Source organism: Ochlerotatus camptorhynchus, unplaced genomic scaffold, assembly GCF_037179485.1.
Source record: "Ochlerotatus camptorhynchus isolate MF236.1 unplaced genomic scaffold, CSIRO-AGI_Acam_v1.1 ptg000159l, whole genome shotgun sequence".
NCBI lineage: Eukaryota > Metazoa > Arthropoda > Insecta > Diptera > Culicidae > Ochlerotatus > Ochlerotatus camptorhynchus.
In genome coordinates, this window is record NW_027040649.1 from 587,390 (window position 1) to 606,324 (window position 18,935).

The 18,935-nt window shown below is 39.1% G+C and overlaps 1 protein-coding gene across 7 annotated transcripts in view; it reads right to left on the minus strand.

The window, feature by feature from the left end:
* The window catches only part of cno (canoe), a 360,255-nt gene that overhangs the window by 169,109 nt on the left and 172,211 nt on the right, over positions 1–18,935 (minus strand). The window contains exon 1 of one of the 7 annotated variants that reach the window (XM_065222202.1): positions 11,849–12,511. The exons of the other annotated variants lie outside the window; for them this stretch is intronic. Within the exon in view, the coding sequence (XP_065078274.1) occupies positions 11,849–11,870 (22 nt within the window). The 5' untranslated portion in view covers positions 11,871–12,511. Of the gene's footprint in view, positions 1–11,848; positions 12,512–18,935 lie in introns of those variants that run through there. 7 annotated transcript variants of the gene reach the window in all.

The window sequence follows — 18,935 nt, forward strand, 5'->3', positions numbered from 1 at the left end:
TGGTTCTAAAAAAAAAATAACTACGATCAAAGAAAAATATTCACATATTACTGAAAATCGTGCTCAATTTGCCCCCGGTTGACGGTACCTACTACAAAGCTTTGCATTCCTACAACAACAACAACAGCCGGCGCTTTTAGCAAAAAGCAAACCGACGAAACGAGTATAAGCTGCGTATCCTTGGGAAAACGGGGACTTTTCCCATTCCAACTCTCATCCATGTGCTCCTCACGCCTTGTTTGCACTTCCATTATTATGTTTTTCTTTGCACAAAAACCGTGAATGTGTATTTGCGTTCGTTTAATAAATTTATGTAGCCTTTTTTCCTGATTCAGGTTGATGGCTGAAATAGGAACTTGGATTTTACCCAATTAAGTAGGATAATGCTGGGTAACAGTTAAAAATTGACATTTTATCGAAGTGGAATTTTTTCCAGGCTAAAATTGACGACAGCGGCAGCATAACTAAGCACATCGGTTTCCACACGTATTGTGTGACGCCATAGTGTCAGATTTGAATTGGAAAATTCCTCGGAAAAAGTCAACAATAGCTCGCTTTATCGTCGTCGGTATTTGATTTCTACAAGTGAGGGGGGCTTCCTGTCTTTACGAAGAACGAAAACCATTTGTCGTCGCTTTCTCTGGAAAACTTTTGGGCGAGATCCCTGGAAACCTGCTAGGATGCATCCGTCACATCCAGTTAATCTCAACCCTTTCCGGGAGACATATGACCTAATTCTTTGTATGCTTTTCCTTGCTTCCATAAAGTTGAACTTTTGTCGAGGATAATAGCTAGAATTTGGCACAGACAAATGTGCAGCACTCAACGACGATAGGGAAAGAATGCTCCACTCTAGAATATCTGTGTCACCAGGTGCATGTTTATCACATACTCAACATATCGGTGACAAATGCCATGGCCACAACAAGACGGCGGCAAACACAATTGAAAACTGATAAGTGTCCGAAGACTCGCACAAGTTGAAAATTCCATTGAAGATAGTCTATCGAAGCGGGAATCCATCACTGTCTGACTGGCCGTCATCCCCTTGCTGCCGAGCGCCGGTAGAGACCATGATCCAGTTTAACCTGCTTCACTTCTGCGACCTGCATGGTATCAACCACCGGCTGAATGACTGCGTCAGACTAGACCAGACTGACTGACAGGTTGAAAGTCAATAAACCACCATCCGTCCCATCGCACCACCACTCGGGTGCGGGATCGGTAGTAGATAGTATATAAATATTAGGGCGGTAGCACGTGATAGTCACCAACCGTGAGCTGGAATGTGTACGACGACATAGACGACGACGGGCGACAATGTTAGAACCGTCAGCGCGGTGACATTTTCTTCCTTATTTTTATTGCCTCGTCATTGTGGTTGAAATATGCTCCCCTCTTCTCGGTGGTGCAATAACTTACGGAGCATTAAGTTTATGAGGAAGGGCAAATTCGTGCAGTGGGACACGACGGAAATCAGAATAATGGAATGCGTATAGTGCTTCGATAGTGGACGAACGCATTATCCCACACCGACAAATGGGCGTTTAAGGCTAAACTCTCAGCGGTGGGCAACTGTTGGTAAATTGAAAAATCATGTCGAATAGGAAATTTATGGGAAACGATTTGGTAGCAATGGTTCGAACATTTGATTTGAGGACACACTGCGAACTGAATAGCGCTGCTGTTTCCCTGTGTCAGTAAGTGATCCAGGTGAAGAATTTTGATGAATCAAGCTCTTTGTTCGGATACCGAAAATATCGCTATTTTATTAGGTTGAAAAAAGGGAAAAGGATCCAATGGCTACCGATGGAATTGAAGGTTGGGTCCATCGAAAAAAATCAGGGTGGCTATTTTCGTCATCTTTTTTTACAGCTACCCGTTTAATTACAATTACAAATTCAAATTAATTGCTACTTTCCGTTTAAATTAATTGCTACTTTCCGAAAATTAGAGGGAAACGGACCAAAGGCTTTAGTAAAACCATCAAGAACAGGTTGCCCCAGTCAAACTGAAGACTCGTAAGCAATAGGACCGTAACGTGGGTAGATCACCTTTTCGTGGTACGTTCCGGGTCCACCGATTCCTAGTCCTGACTACTTCAAACTAGAGGAACAGGATTTTTAAGTAATCCAAAGAACCCATCTTAGTCCTCGTTACTTTTTATGCCTTGTTGATAGTGACAAGACTCAGCTTTGCCCACCGAGGATGACCTTGAAACAAGGAAAAAATTAGTTAGTTAGTCTTCATCTATGTGATTCCTAATCTTCTATTCGTTGTTCCCTAGTTTGATGTGGTTAAGACTATGGTTCTGATGCATGGTCATTATCGGTGTCATTCCTTAATTTTGTTGCTAACGAATCTAATTATGACTGACAGAGGGGTACGCCTTTGGAGGGTGTTTCAACACTCTGAAGGGTATAAATAGCGGAACCTTTCAATTAGAGTCGGATCCTTGCGATCAATGCAAGAATGACAACTGTAAAAAATCGAATACTTTATCATTTCTCAATAGTGATGGAGTAATACGACGTGCACTAAACTAGGGACACGGGTTATACTACAATAAATCAAATTACTGGTCGCAGTGGTTTTAGGTCCCGAACAGAGGAAAAAGGCAAAAGGACAAAAAGAAAATTGCTCTTCCACGACCATCTTGAAAACTATCGTAACTAAACAAAATGTGCTAAACTTAAAAAAAATGATTCGTTCGGGAAAAAAATATTAGGTACCACACTTAATTTTTAACTGAAATTTGGATCAAAGCACTGTGGACCCAAACGGAAATTTAGAAGAAAAATAGTTTTACCCTGTTTCTATTAATTTTAGGAGTTTCCTGTCTGCGTAGAGGTGGCTGAAGCTAAACCAAAATTTCCTGAGTTTTCAAGGTTGACTGATTAATAAATATAAAAATTCAGGCCGAATAGTAAAACACATAATTTCAGACTCGACCTTCTGCGAGTTGCATGCAACTTAGTATCAGGGACCCGGCGAATTTAGTCCCGATTTTTTCAAATTCAGCAAAAACTGAAGTGTGAAATTATTGCTATATTCCGTTATTTTATAGATAGGGCTCAGATCTAATTTTGGGCCTACGAAGCACAACCCGCCCTTGCCTCTATTTTTCGTGTGGATTTTTTTTTTCACAAAATGGAATGTTTTCACTTCAGATGACTTCTAGATTGATTTACCTTTTCGTACGTGAGATTTGATAAACAAAATCAAATTTATGAGATATTGTTAAAAATCTAACACTACTTCTTGATCCCAAACTCGGCTTACGGATTGTAAATTTGGCCTAATGCATTGAAACGCCATTCGAACGCCATTGAATTCACATCGGCCTATCGGATAAAGATAAAATTTGGATTCAGTCGGAGCGCTTTTTTGTTTTTGAGAATTATGGGTGCATTGGCGTAACTAATGAGGGTGCGAGGGGGGCCAGGCCCCCTCCAGAAGTTTTGGTGTTTGTTTTTGACTCACCGGTATTTTGTGAAGCTTGTTAAGTTCAATGCTACTATTTAACAGTGATAAAATTGCACCACCAACAAAGATTTTTTAAAGTCCTTTATGTCGATTACTTTTGTTATGTTCTGGACTAGAAGAAACAATTTTACAATATAACAATATATCAAATCGATGGCAATAAGACTTCTTCAGGCTCTACAAATTATCCAGGAGCCCAGGATTTTTTTCTTTAACTTGTGGAAAATTCGTAAAACTTCAAATAGAAGTTCAGGGAAGATCGTAGAAATTCAGTAAACTTGGTAGAAATTCTGGGAAATTCATAGACCTTCAGAAAAATTCGTAGAAAAAAGGAACTTGAAAAAGTTCTGAAAACTGCGTAGGTGTAGAGAATTCATTTAAATTTGAGGAGCTTCGTAGAAGTTAAAGAAATCTTATTTTATTTAAGGGAAGCTCATTATTGTACGGGAAACTCTACATAATTTCAGTTTTTTAGCCTCATGGACTTGGAATAGTTGTGGAGATTCAACAGCAAACTTTGTAGAAGATTTTCGAATTTCGTAGCATTTTGAGGAGCTGCGTAAAACTTCATATAAGTGTAAGGAATTTTGAAAATGTTCAGGGAATTTTTCTAAAAATAGTTCAATCAACTTCTAAGAACTTCAGGGATCTTCGCTTCAGTTTATTTTATTTTATTTTATTTACATTTTTTTTTTCGAGAAATATTGTGAGTCTCAGAATCTAGGTAAGTTTCCTAAGACCTTGAATTACGAATTTTGAAGACCAGGAGATTCAAAACTTGTCTAAGCCTATGATATCGAAAATTTTTTTAAGCCCATTAAATTTATTTTGAACAAAATTTCGTCCATTATTTTTTAAGAAAGCTTATTTATTTTGTGGAGTTTTTTTTTAACTCTTGATTAGGTGAAACATACTATTAGTATTAAATTTTTTTGTTTTTTATATTAATGTGTTAGAATTTTGATGAAATGACTGTCCAGGAAGGATATTGCAATTTTATCTTAGTCTTAAAATGATCTAAGTTCGTTAACTTTTATTAACATTTGTATTCGAAGAATTTATGCTTACAATCTGTATCAGAGATATACTTTTTTATTAGTTAAAATTTTTGAAAACATATGGGTTTGGGAACACAAAACTATTTCTATTCGAACATTAACAATGTTAAGAATTGTGCATCTGCAGCATATGCATGAACGTAATTGGTGGATTTGTTAGTTATTTCGACGCTTTTGAACAATACTTGACATTCCTCATTTTTTCAATAGTTTCTTGTTGAAAATCAACTTTGGGAAGTATTGCGTAGAAATATTTCTGATCGATTGGTGATATTTTGTTTGAAATTGGTCCAGGGGCAGCTGAGTTATTAACGTTCAAAATCTTTCATAATTTCGTTACATGTTCCATTTTCAGTTTTCACGAAGTATACCCCCATATAGAAATCACAGACATAGTCCTACGTCAAAAAATTGTACATATTGAACATTTTCCTACGTCCTAAACGTATTAAATTTATTCTGTGTGCACTTTACCTTGAAACCGCCAGATTTTTTATAAAATTATAAAATTCAAACTCTAAGAGTTTAATTTTGGTTCCTATGTCTGAGATTCATGAAATTATCTAACCCTGAGAATTTTCTTAAGTTTGAGATGCTAACATTTACAAGATCCTGACTGTGATTTTATTACAAAAAACATGAACAAACGATCATTGCTTGTTCAAAATCAGTAAGCGTCTAAGGCTCTCCCAATCGAGGCTCCAATCGTTGTTATAGAATAAATATAATCAAATTTATTGTTTCACCATTAAAATAATAGTAAACCTCAATGTCATATTATTGGTCACAGAAAAAAAATGTACCCAAAAATAAGTTGCTTGGACGCAATTTGAGTGAGTTTTTAATAAACCATAGTTTTGCAAAATTAAAAAAATGCAGCAGGCCCCCCTTCGGCCCCCTCCAGATAAATTTTCTAGCTACGCCAAACATGGGTGCCAACATTCATATCATGCGTTCTCATTGACTGCGTTCGGTAGCTTTCGAACTAAAGTATCGTACCAAGCGCACATAATTGACTTTTTAACTCTGAAATATTGGATTTAGTCGATGTTTTCTGCTTGATAGACCCAACATGGGAGATTAGGCCGATGTAGTTCTCTACCCTATTAAGTATCAACTTTTTTTTATTCATGAGTCCTTTTATGATTTTAATGCGCTAAAATTTACAAAGCAACATAGTCATGGAAGGTCACCTAGCCGAATGGCCTCGGATTGAATAGGTCATTAGGGGCTGTTCATAGAATACGTAGATTCTTTAGGAGGGGAGGTTGACAAATGTCTACGGTCCATACAAATTTCCAAAAAATTGTATGGACGACTGCCTACGCGGAGGGAGGGGGAGGTTTAAAACCTTTAAAAATCGATCTACGTAGTTTATGAACAGACCCCCCCCCCTATTATTGACTTTGATGTATTTTCGAAAAATTCAAAAGCAGTTTTTATCGACACATGATTTGAGATTGCAAAAAGCTCTCGTCATTTTGTGTAAAATAGTCATTAAAAAGTCTCCTTTTTTAAGGCCAAGTCACTACAGTCACTTTTTTTTTGTAATTAGTCACTATTTTCAACTTTTTTAGCGTGAATTAAGCTATTTTTTAAATGCGCTATTTTTTAAATGCGGTAAGAAAGTGGTTTTTATGTATACGATAACAACAAGAATTAACCCAAACGTTTTAAAGACACGACATTCAGTTTTAAAGAAACAGCTTTACAATCAAATCAATTGAATGTTGAAGTTTAACACTTACTTAATTTCTCACTTAAATAAAGTTAAAAAAAAAACTTACTAAAATTGAGTAAGTCCAAGATCTAAAAATATTCAATGTCTTGAAGTTTCGTATTCCGTGTGCAAGTTCAAGATATTGAAAATGTTCATAGTGCCAGAATTATGGAAAAAAATAAATGATTTATTTTATGTTTGTAATTAACTTTATGAAAAATTATAAATCTTCATTGCAGTCCCATTTCATTCACAAGAATTGAAGAAACTTTAGAGAAGTTCTGAGGAATGAAAGGAAATGCAGAGATAATTTCAGTGAAGCGGGAACATAAGGGAAGTTAACACGCTGAAAATATGGGGAATTTACTGGAAGCTTTAAGAACCTCAAAGCGGTTCTTTTAGTATCCGAAAATGTGCAGTAACTTTTACGAAGTTCCTAGAATTTTAGAGAACTTCACAGGTGTCAAGCGAACTTGAGAAATATAGAAAACTTGAGGAGTATTGCGTAAATTTTCAAGAAGTGCTAAGCACCTCAGAACAGCTAGAAATAGAGATCTTTGGGGAATTTCAGATCTTAAGAGCAGTTGCAGTAACTTTAATGCAGACTTTTGGAGTAGTTTAAAGATCTATAATCGTAAATTTATAAAAAAAAAAATCAGGATAGTTAAATGATGTGCTGAAAAGAAATCGAGTACCCTTAATATGTTCCGAGAATTTCAAGGAAGTACAGAGACCTTCAGAGAATTAATGAAAATTTCAGAAGTATTTCAGGAACTTCACAGAAGTCCAGAGAATTTAGGGAAATTTAAAGGTATTCACGGGAATTTTATTTATTTCCTAGCAGAACCGAGATCTTCAATAGAATTGAGAGCTATAGGGAAGCTTCGAGAATATCAAGACAGCTCAGAGAATCAATGGGCAGTTCAAATAATTTCAAGGAAGTTTTAGAAACTTTAAAGAAGTTTCGAGAAGCTCATGGAATTTCCGGAAACTTCAAAGGTCAGAGAGAATTTCTGAAACGTGATAAACAAACGTGAGAGTATTTTAAGGTTGTCATATCATGGGGTTCAATTAAATTCAGCGCAGTGCAATAAGCTTCATGAGAACTGCAAAAGCTTTAGACAAGAATCTCAGAAAAGAACAGAGAACCTCAGTTCCGATAACATTAGAGAAGTCACATAAATTTTAAAGAAGTTTAGAGAACTTTAGCAAATTTTTAGACTATTAGAGGAGATCCATGATCGTTAAAAAAAATTGAGAAAACTATAAGAAGTGCAATAAACTTCAGGGAAGTTTAAGAATTTGATGAGAAGTATTGTGAGCATCAGGTTAGTTTCTCAAATTACAAAATAACTTCAAGGCAGTTTCATTAGTTTCAGGAAAATTTTAGGAACTTTCAAGAAGTTTTGAAGGCCTCAGAATAGTCCATTCCATATTCAACGAAGATTTCCATTGAAATATTCCTCAAAATTCCGATGAAAATATCCTACGCATTCAATTTTCTTTTAGTTTTCTTCGGAATAACCTACAAATTCTCCGCAATAAGAAACCCTTTGGAGAGATTCTCCGAAAATTTATTGAATTCATTTCAGATTTCTTTTTGAATCTCACTCCTTTCCTTGGAATTCTACTCACCTTTAAAGTCTCCTTTCTTAGATTTCTTCTTATAATTTGTGTATCAAACTATTCTGAATTTATTTTCCGAATTCCTTTGAAGATGTCTTGGAGTTATTCTCAGAGTTAATTGTAATCCTCCTTTTAGTATTTTCAAAAATGTCCAAGGACTTATGCTCCGGATTCGTTTTCCCCGCAAACTTTATAAAATTAGCCTCAGAATGCCTTTAGAATTTTCCCCTGTAGTTCACAGGTGTTGTGCTCCTCATAAATGCCTAACAGTTTTCATTAAAATTTACTTTTAATTCTACTCGAAACTAAACATCAAACATTTATATGGTGTGCCATCATAACGGATTCTCTATACAACGATCAAGAAGGAGCTGCAGGAAAAGCTCTTGTATCCAATCAATCGTGTTCTGAGGTCGTTTGCCGTGCCCCTGTTGACCTACAACTTTGGGGTGATCAAGTGGGCCAAAACAGACAAGCGATAGAACGAGCAGCTACGAGCTTTCATAAGATTTCATAAATTTACACTCTTTTTATCTAGTTCGTTTATTCGGAAGGCTCAAGCACATTAGCTTTACCGAGCCGATAAGTCATTGTTCATTGTTTGTAAAAACAAAAAAATCACTTAATTCTATGTCTAGTAAGAGTTGGGTCAAACGCTAAATTAGCTCTAAAAAAAACAGTTTCAAACAAGATGTTATCATATTTTTTTTTTTTCAATTTGCACATTTTTACAACATCACTTTTCCTAATCTTTTTAAATACTTAAGGAAGCTTGATTTTAAATTTAGATAGTCAAAAGTTGCTGAGAACACATTTCTGGTAGTGAAAACAAAAAAAAATATTCTGAAACCTACAACAATTTGATGAAGGACTAAGACATGCATTTCAGAGATTTAATTATATATCTATAAAAACATTCACATGCCTAGGCTTAACATTTGTTTATTAAATCTGGGGCTCAGACTTCAGGAGCGGAGAAATTATTTTTTTGGAATATATTAGAACTTTTTTTAACATTTTGATTTAAAGTGCTCAATCATGTAAATTCAAGACTCCGGGACTCAAAACTAGAATTATTCAACAAACTAAAAAATAGAATTCAACAACTCAATAGAACTAACAGTTTGAGAATTCCCTGATTGATGGCCTTATTCCCTGATAGTTCCAGGATTTCCAGGCTTTTTTTCAAATAGTTGCAACCCTCTAATTTAATTGGCCTTCCTTATATGAAAAATGATGATAAGGGTGGCCGTCATACAATTTAAATCAAGAACCATTTTTTTTTTCATTTAAGTTATCCGTGGTTACATTCTTCAGCAATGTTGCAGAAAAAAAAATATTTCAAGCAACTTTGCTTAGGTCCCCATTTATCTATTTCATTTGACCATGCTTGGTACTATTGTTCTGCTTTCAATTAGGGTGTCCTTAACAAAAAAAAAATAATTGCAACTTTTTTTATTCAAGATAATGATTTTGGGAAAACTTGTAGGGAAAATTATGGCGAACATTTTTGCAGATTTAAGTATTTGGGTATAATCTAACAATCAAAAGTTATGGTTGATTGAACTAAACAGCATGCAATCTTTGAATTTTAATATCGCAAAAAGTTGGATAGAAAAGTTTATCCTTGATACGGCATCTTAAAGGCAACACACCATTTAAGGTTAAAACTGAGAGAATACCTTTTTTTCAAATATAGTAAATAAGCTTTAGAAATAACCAAAAAATGATTCGAAAATTACGTGTTACTCAGAAACGTCTGAATATAACAACATGCTATCTTCTTCAATAATGGAGGCTGTAACTAGTTCTAGAAGTCTTCCTCACACTTCTTTTTAACAAACCGTAAAACAAGCAAAAAATAGATTTAAAAAATTGGTTTCGTGACACCCTAATAAAAAGCTTAGAATTGTCTGAAGCATGGTCGAATGAAGACCTAGACATGACATGAGCAAAGTTGCTGGAACAAATTATTATATTTGAAGTTATGGACGGTTTCATTATTGTAGAAAAATTGTTTTGGGCAACTTTTCGGAATACTGTCTAGCTCTTTAATCGACCACTCTAGAGCTATTTTTCGGTATTTATTAATTTAAAAAATTTTAATCATATAATCAAAAAATATATAACCCCCCAAAATGTATAGAAACACCATAAAAAAAAATCCAGTATGGTAAGAAAATTAAAGGCTGACTTATTGTAAATTGGTAGCCCCTCGCATGCCGCTAGCACGCCTCTAGTGTTGGGAATCGAAAATCTTTGACAATGGTTTGTTAACACTTCTATAGAGAACAACTGGTGCAAGTTTGATCTATCGCGTTCAGAAAAAAAAACGTCAAATTGAACTCGAAAGGAGAAATCATATTGTGCACTAAATAACACCTGGAAATTCCGGAGTGGTCCGGTTCCAAGCTGGCTAAAGTGCTGAAGATGCTTAAAACAATAGTTTGTCAAGTGCTCAAAACCTACAAGGAATTCCTGAGTGTGGAAAGAAATCAGTGGACCTACGAAAAACTGAAGCCAAGGATCGTCAGCTGCGCAGCAAGTTGTTGAGGTGCGTTAAAGCCAATCCCGGTCTATCGATCCGAGATGTGACCAGAAGGTACAACGCCAACTTTCAAACGGTGCGGAACATCCTTGCCAGGGAAGGATACAAGTCGTACAAAGCCAGTAAACATCCGAACCGGCACATGAAACAGAATTCCGTGGCCAAAAAACGTCCAAGGCTCTTGTACGACCGTGTTTTGACGAAACACACGGGCTGCACTTTGATCGATGGCGAAACATACGTCAAACTCAATTTTAAGCAGCTTCCCGGTCAATAATTTTACATCGCGACTGGACGTGGGGATGTGCCGAGAAGATTTAAGTTCGTGTTTGCAGACAAGTTCGCGAAGAAGGCCATGATGTGGCACGCGATTTGCAGTTGTGGCCTGAAAACGGAACCATTCGTCACATCCTCGACGATGACATTCCAAGTTTACATCGAAGAATGCCTGAAAAAGCGTGTGTTACCGTTCATCCGCAATCATAGGGGCAAAGTCATCTTTTGAACCGATTTGGCTAGGTACCACTACTCCAAGGTGGTTCTGGAGTGATATGCTGCCAACAAGATCGATTTTGTCCAAAAGCAAATGAAGCCTCCGAATTGTCCAGAATTTCGACCGATCGAAAAATACTGGGCAATTTCAAAGCAGCGACTGCGACGAAGCGGTGGGGCAGTCAAGGACATCCAGCAAATGCGGGCAAAATTGAAGAAATGCGCTGATTCCGTGTCCGTTTCCACTGTGCCGGCGCTGATGGGCTCTATCAAGAGGAAGGTTCGAGAGTTCGTTCGAACTGAAGAAATGTAACCATCAAATGCTGTAACTATGAAGTTTTAATAAAAGTACTGTAAAGCAACCATTAATGGATATTTTAAACTTATTGAATCACGAATTACAGGTCTTTTTGTGCGTACCAATTTACTTTTATTTATTCGATAATTTGAGGGAGGTTCAGATTGAACCTATGATTTTCTTCTCAGTAAGCAAAATCGGTCACCAAAAGACCACCAAGCTCCTTCTATCACAAAAAAATACGATGAAGTTCCCGTTCAATTTGCTATTACTACATACCACTGATGATACAACTTCCACCGGAGTCTACAAATTGAAGTATAAACAGTCACAGGGTTCAGCATTACCCAGAATTTCGAACCACCCACGGCACCAACACCGTAGTACACATTCCTTTCACTCGCAGCGAACCATGAACCCAGTTGAACGTAGCCAAAATAACGCATATAATTTTGCTAAGAAGAAACCGTTTGTTTACGATATTGGCACGCATACAATTGTTACGATGGCGATTAAATGTTGGCTGCAGCAGTTCTTTTCTGAACTGGAGTAGGGGTACTCATGACACTAAATTTTCCCAACGTAACAACAGCTAAACAAAAGAAGTATATCAAACTTACGCCGAATCCCCCAGTCCATCATAGTGTCGAGGTGTGGCTAGACGACCGCATGTGCGATCTACTGCAACTCGGATCCGTTGTTCCGCACCTTAGCTTTTCCCAGCAGGGAGGGAGAGCAAGTTGAATTTTCCCTTTTTCGCCTTCGCTGTTCCGATTTTCTCCCGAAATCACTCTTCAACTACACTCGGTTACGCTTAAGCTAGCTCCTTGCCAAAGAGCCTCCTGGGGCCACCCGCTTCGGTAACAAACTTTATCACTTCATGCTCAGAACGTTGTAAAATTTAACTTTCCAACTCAGTAGCAGCACTCTTCCACGACGGGTTTCACTTTGAGATTAAATTTTGCGGAAACACAAAATCGACGCTAAAAGGACGTTCCAAGAAGTCGAAAACTTTCACTGAATCATGGCACTCCTCGGGCAAAACTAATATAAACAATAGGCGGGAAAAAGCATATAAATCACTCCGAACACCGGTCTTTGGTGGGACAACCGTTTTCTTCTCGTCGGTCTTTATTGTCCCCTGCTTCGGGACACTGGGAGCTGGGTGTCTTCGTCAGGTAAACAAAACTCCTCTGTGGTTTGCGGCGTAAAACATAATCACCTTCTAATAGTGCGATGTGCCGAACCGGGTGTCCTCTTCCTTCATGACTCGACTCACAAAACCGAACTGACAACACATACAGGTTTTTTTTGGACGTGGAACAGAGAACCCGCGAGTTCCGACACTGTGTCATCGGCGAACGTTTGGAACGGATGGACCGTTGTTGAGTGAGAGAGAGAGAGAGAGAGAGAGATACCCAGAGAGCGAGAGCGTGGGTGGGTGGAGGCAGTTGCTCCATCAGCATTGCGAGGAAATTATGTTTGCATAGAGTCACGGTATGGAAACAAAACACAATTCAGACGGAAAGACTCGTGTGTGTATGCTGTTGGATGCAATTGTGTAACAACTGGGACGACGCCCGCGAAAGAAAGCGCAATTAGGATCCAATTTCTTTGCGTTCAGTGGACTTCCCGGGAAATGCGGCGTTGCGGCGTTGGGAAATGCAATACCCACCCGAAATTCCGGCGATGTTTCGATGGAACGGTTGGAGTTGGATGGTGTCTCGAAAATTAATGGCTTCAGAGAATCGAAAGGTCAGCGGTTTAAAGCGATTAAGTTCGTCGGAGTTTGATCGGATGTGTGCAGATTTCGAAATAGGGGTGGACTCGGAACAAGCAGAGGTTGTCGTCTACCGCATATTTCACTGGATTGATTGAGCACTAATAATAACAGCATACTATATGTTATATAATAATAGACGGGCTCGGTGGCTTAGTGGTTACCGTTTCTGCTTACTGAGCAGATGGTCAGGAGTTCAATTTCAGGCCCGTCTCCTTACTTGAAATTTTTCGCTATCAGGGCTGGTAGTGGGTATGTAATATAATAGTAGTGACTTTAGTGACTAAAGTACCATCCTCAACGACGACCTGCAAGAGGCCCAGTACCATTCTGGACACCCCCACACTCGAACCACTTTCCGGTGGTGGCCGAGGTGGGCACCTCCGTTAATCGATTTCATGCTTCCCGTCGGAATTACCATCGGGTAAGCTGGGATCGATTCCAACAAGCCGTCGACGAAGCCATCGGTTTCGGCGCCCTACTTGAGACGACTGATGAAATCGATAGATCTCTGTGCGCCGACGTGGAGACGGTATCCCGAGCCCGCGAACAATACGTGCCAGCTTCCAGACGGGTGAGTAATTCTCTGAACCTTGATCAGAATACTAAGTGCCTAATCAGACTCTGTAGCGCCATGCGTAGGCAGTACAAGAGAACTGGAATGCCTACCTTGAAGACCCATTCCAACCGTCTAACCAAACTTATCAAAGCCAAAATGGTGGAACTCAGAAATGAGAATATTACCAATAACATCCGTTCCCTCCCAGATTGTGCAAAACCCTTTTGGAAACTAACAAAAGTCCTCAAAACTAAACCGAGGCCTATTCCACCATTTGTTCCACTGAATTTTCCCGACGGACCTGATAACACAATCTTGAACAAAACATCACTAGCCCTCGCGAAGCTGAGGTTGCTGAAAATGTAACAACTCTCCACCAGGTTCCTAACATCTTTCCCGAGGAATCCGAGATCACGGCTGACGAACTGTTGGCTTACATCAAAACTTCCAAAAACGTGAAGGCCCCAGGTTTTGACAACATCCTGAATCTGGAGCTCAAGCACTTGAGTTCCAGATTCTACAACCATCTGGCAATCGGTGCCTCCGACTTGGCTACTTCCCCCTCGTGCTGGAAGTAGGCTATAGTCATCCCCATTCGGAAACCTTCAAGTTACCGACCCATCAACCTTCTCTCAGGGTTATCCAAGCTGTTCGAAAGGGCAGTGTATCATTAGCTACGAACATCAGCCGAAGATCTCAACTTGTTACTCGAGGAACAATTTGGCTTCCGGAAAGGTCGGTCTACCGTCCACCAGCTGACTCGAGTGACAAACATTCTCCGACGGAACAAGTATGTTTCGAAAACTTCTGCCAATTTTCCTTGTGAAGATCATCCAAAATTATTTATCGGACAGGACGTTCCGAGTACCTCTGAAAGTCATTTTATCGGTTGCATTCAACATCGGTGCTGGGGTTCCACAAGGAAGTATCCTTGACCCTATTCTATTCAACCTGTTCACCTCCGATATGCCGACTCTCCCTGATAGTGGATCGTTGTCTCTGTTCGCAGATGACACATCCATCGTCTACAAGGGTAGGGTGATCGGAGCTCTGAACGCCAAACTTCAGAGAGGACTGGACGTCCTGTCTGAATATGTCAACAGCTGGAAGATCTGTATAAAAGCGGCAAAGACTCAGGTCATCATCTTTTCGCACTCTAAATCTCCGAGACTTGTTCCGTGGTGAATTTTCCAAAAGAGGTAGTCTACCTCGGACTAACACTCGACAGCAAGCTGATTTTCAGGGAGCATGTTGACAAAACAAATACAAAATGCAACATCATGATAAGGTCACTGTAGCCGCTTATCAACAGGAGATCCACCCTATCCCTTAATCGGGTAACCAATCTGGGAGAGTGGCGCAAATTCTCATCACCTCAAACTACCAAGGATAGAAATTCTGAGGTCCACCGCCTGGCTTCACTTCAGACCTTGGCGTTACGGAGAACTGCTACCATCGAAAGGTTCAGAGATGCGCCTAGGCCTTCAAATCTCGCTCCCTATAACAAAATATAAGATTCTGGGATGATTTTTTAAGATTTTTGCTAGGACTTTAAAATTCGAGATCTCAAGACCAAAAAATTAAGAAAATTGTATGGCCTGTAACAAAGTTCGATATTTTGAAAACCTTTTATGATCTATATCTGTATCATTGAAATTTTTGTTTCTATTGCCTGGACTTGGATAATACGCCAATCTCAAATTATCCTTGATTTTGCTAAGCACCATGCCGTATTATCCTTAATTTTAATAAGCCGATTTCGGTATATTAGAGAAAATCTCGGATTTTCGAAAAGAACGCAGCCAAACCAAGATCTGCTCTCACCGCTCTCACACACACATATACATGAGCAATGCTACATCAAATGTCATTTTTCTGTTTATGTTTGCGGAATCCGATTCGCTGCAGCTGCTTCGACCGCAGCTCCCAGACATTTTGTTATGGCTTATGTTCCAATCGGAACGTTCTTCCGCGGGTGCATTATTTTCCATCATCTTCATCAAATTCCTGAACTGTCGGCTGCATTCCGGAGGAAGCAGCAAGTTATTGAAAGGATCGGACTTTTTCGCATCATGGTAATAACAGCAACTCGGTGATTAAAAAGGTGCTCGTCTGCCTAGTGGCAAACGTTTTTGCTTACTGAGCAGAAGACCGTGGGTTTAGTCCCAAGCTCCTTCGCGTTATATGATCGTTAGGACATCAATTCAGCTTATCGTTTACCAAAACGAACCCTGCTGCAAACCCAACCCTCTTATCCAACATCCCAGTGATTCCTCGTGGAAGTGCAGAGGTGTTCTCGGCTTCCATCAAAGCGAGTGTCATGTCAACACAATCCTTCTCATTCCTTTCTTGACCTGTGTTCGGACGCGGCCGGCGCTGGTATTGCCTAATTTAAGATCACCTGTTTTACACATTGAGGATGATTGCTAGTCCCAAGCATCGTCTATTGGATCTCTGTGTAATTACAGCTGATCTGGCAATAACAGAGTAGCAACCGTGGGCGGTCAATCAAGCTCAAACTCAAGCTCAAGCTCATACCCTATTTCATGATACATGTTTGCCAAGAAACTTGTTGGCTATTCGGGACGGATTATGCTGCTCTTCTGGATGAACTTCTCCTCGGACGTACTATGATCATCTCGTCGGAAGTACTGTAAATTTGTAGTAGTTAGTTCTCAGAGTTTATCGCCAGTAGTTCTCTGCATTTCTCGTCGGAGGTTCTCTGTACTCCTCTTTGGAAGTTCTCTGAATTTCTCTTTGGAGTTCTGTGAAGTTCTCATCGGAAGTTCTCTGAATTTTTTGTCGGATGTGTTCAGAACTTGGAATATCTCTGAACTTATCCTCTTTGATCTTCTCGCTGAAAGTTCTCTGATCTTCTCCTCGGAAGTTCTATGAACCGCTACTTGAAAGTTCTCTGAATTTCTCATCTCATAAAGCCATCTGAACAACTCGTCGGAACCCCGGTAGATATATCTCAGAACGTCTCAGTCATACAAAATTATGATATTGATTTTAAAAAAATATAAGCATTAGCACGGTATAAGAGGTAAAATATCAAGAAATAACAACTGAAATTTATGCCTGGAATATGGTTTCAATAGCAAATTAAGCAATTACGTTATCAAATTAATAACAAAGTACTCAATTTTAGATATTAGTTTGATATGCAAATATCAGCATTTGTTTTTAAAATGGTATTCGGCATGCTTTGTTATGATATTATTTTTTGATGTAGAGGAAATGGATGTAATGTCGGCCTAAATGCCCTTAATTTGGGCCCATACATAAATTCAGTTATCGACTAAATTTTAAAAAGCGACCAAAAATATCCATTATTACCGTCTCAATGAAGCGTCCATCTAGATAAAATTGATAACGCCATGAAGGTGCTCCGCATTTACTTGGTAAGCTAAGACATTGCCTAATTCTTAGAACTAGGGGAAATGGATCTAATGTTGGCCTATGGATCTAAGATTGGGCTCATCGCTAAAAATCTGCTATTTATCAATTGTATCTAGATGAACGCGTCATTGGGACGGTACTAATGGATATTTTGGTCGCTATTGAAAATTTATTAAATTGCTGAATTTTTTGTATGGGCCTAAATTAGGGGCATTTAGGTTGACATTCATTTTTCTATTTCCGAAATGAGGAATGAAACGTCGAGATAGCGTTTTAAAATATTAAATGATATAGATACCAAGATCTTATTTTTGAATTACTGAAAAAAAAGCATAATTCTTCTACAACAGGAGTCGCTATCCATTCTACTGGGCCGAACAAGGCTGAATGAGTGATTAGGTCGACTTGGGAAAGCGAAAAAATCCGGACACGAAAATCTTGTTCGGGGTTTAAAATGCGTTTCATTTTTCATGGTTCAATGTAGCAGCTATACATTTGTAAGTATTATGCTTATTGTGAGACCATTGTTTCAGTCTTTCTTCTTACCATAGGCTATTTTTCAAACTTTTCTTTCTACAAGGCCCACCATCTTTTACACGAGCCCTGTTCCCATTTTAAGTGTTTGGCTGCCAAATTGCATTGCCGTTTGAACTCTTTCGGGCCAATTGCAGTTCCGTCCCTTTTCTTCAGTATGTGCTTCACAATTGACCAGTATTCCTCAATTGGTCTTAGTTTCGGAGAGTATTGGCCGGATTCATCTCCTTGGGAACCACTGTGACGCCATTTTCGCTGTACTATTCTTTGGTGGAATTTGAGTAGTGACAGCTTGCCAAGTCCGGCCAGAATAGGCAATCCACCTCATGCTGCTCCAGAAAAGACAGGCACTCCGTAGGCACTCCTCCTGGTAAATTTGCTGGTTCATGGTCCCAGTTTCGCTTTCAATCCCACAACTGCAGATTGATTGCCAGACAAGGAACTTTTTGGGGAATTTCAATTTCTTTTCGATTTTACATTCATCCGGGGCACTCTTCCGGTCGAACGAGGTATGAAATTCCTGCCCAGAAATTTGATCGAAAACTGCCAGGAGCGGATTTTAGTTTGGAATCAGTAGCTCTGCGTTAGTCGCTGTGGGCCATATATGCCAGGCGCGTCACCCTCATTCCAAACAACATACAGCTCACCAGCCTCATCAATGTTTAACACCCTAATAGCTCAGCATTACTCAACCATCACGACAAACGGTCCTTTTCAGGACCACCATAAATTTTTAAAAGAGCATTTTTTGGACATTTGACAAGGTCATCAATCGGATGTCAGTTCTCAAAGCAAGATAGAGCTGGAATTAGGGCGTAACAGCTTTTGTAAATAATGACTTTATTCGATGATGTCTTGGAAGTCAAAGCTCGCCCACGCAAATCAACATCACCATCAGGTATGGTAAGACTTCCCCTACCCGACGGTAATGTTGATTTGCGTGGGCGTACCTTGAATTTATAAAAATCATCGAGTGAAGTCATTGTTTACAAAAGCTGTTACGCCAAATTCCAGCTCTATCTAGATATGTTTAAATCTAACATACCATGTACTTTACGGCAACATTGGGGGTGCAATTTCAAAAATCAAAGTCGGTCGCGGCATGAAAGTGGTCTCAAATTAAGACTTCATAATTTTTCACAATGTCACTATTGGAAATTGCACGAATGTGCAGCTGTTGATATGATAATAAAAATTATCACCCATTGCCTGCAAAAAGCGATTTCCCTAACACAGATTTCAAAGTTGAATTCCAGCCGGTCTCACCGAACGGTGCTTATTCAATCACCGCGTGGTGAGTGGTGGTTTTCTCCAGTACACCACGAAAGGCTGCCTGCAAGCAGCGAGCTGCAGTCCACATGAGCATCCATAGAAGGAGGAAGAAGCCGCACCGCTATTGATCGGAATCAGTAGCTCTTCGTGAGTAGCTGTG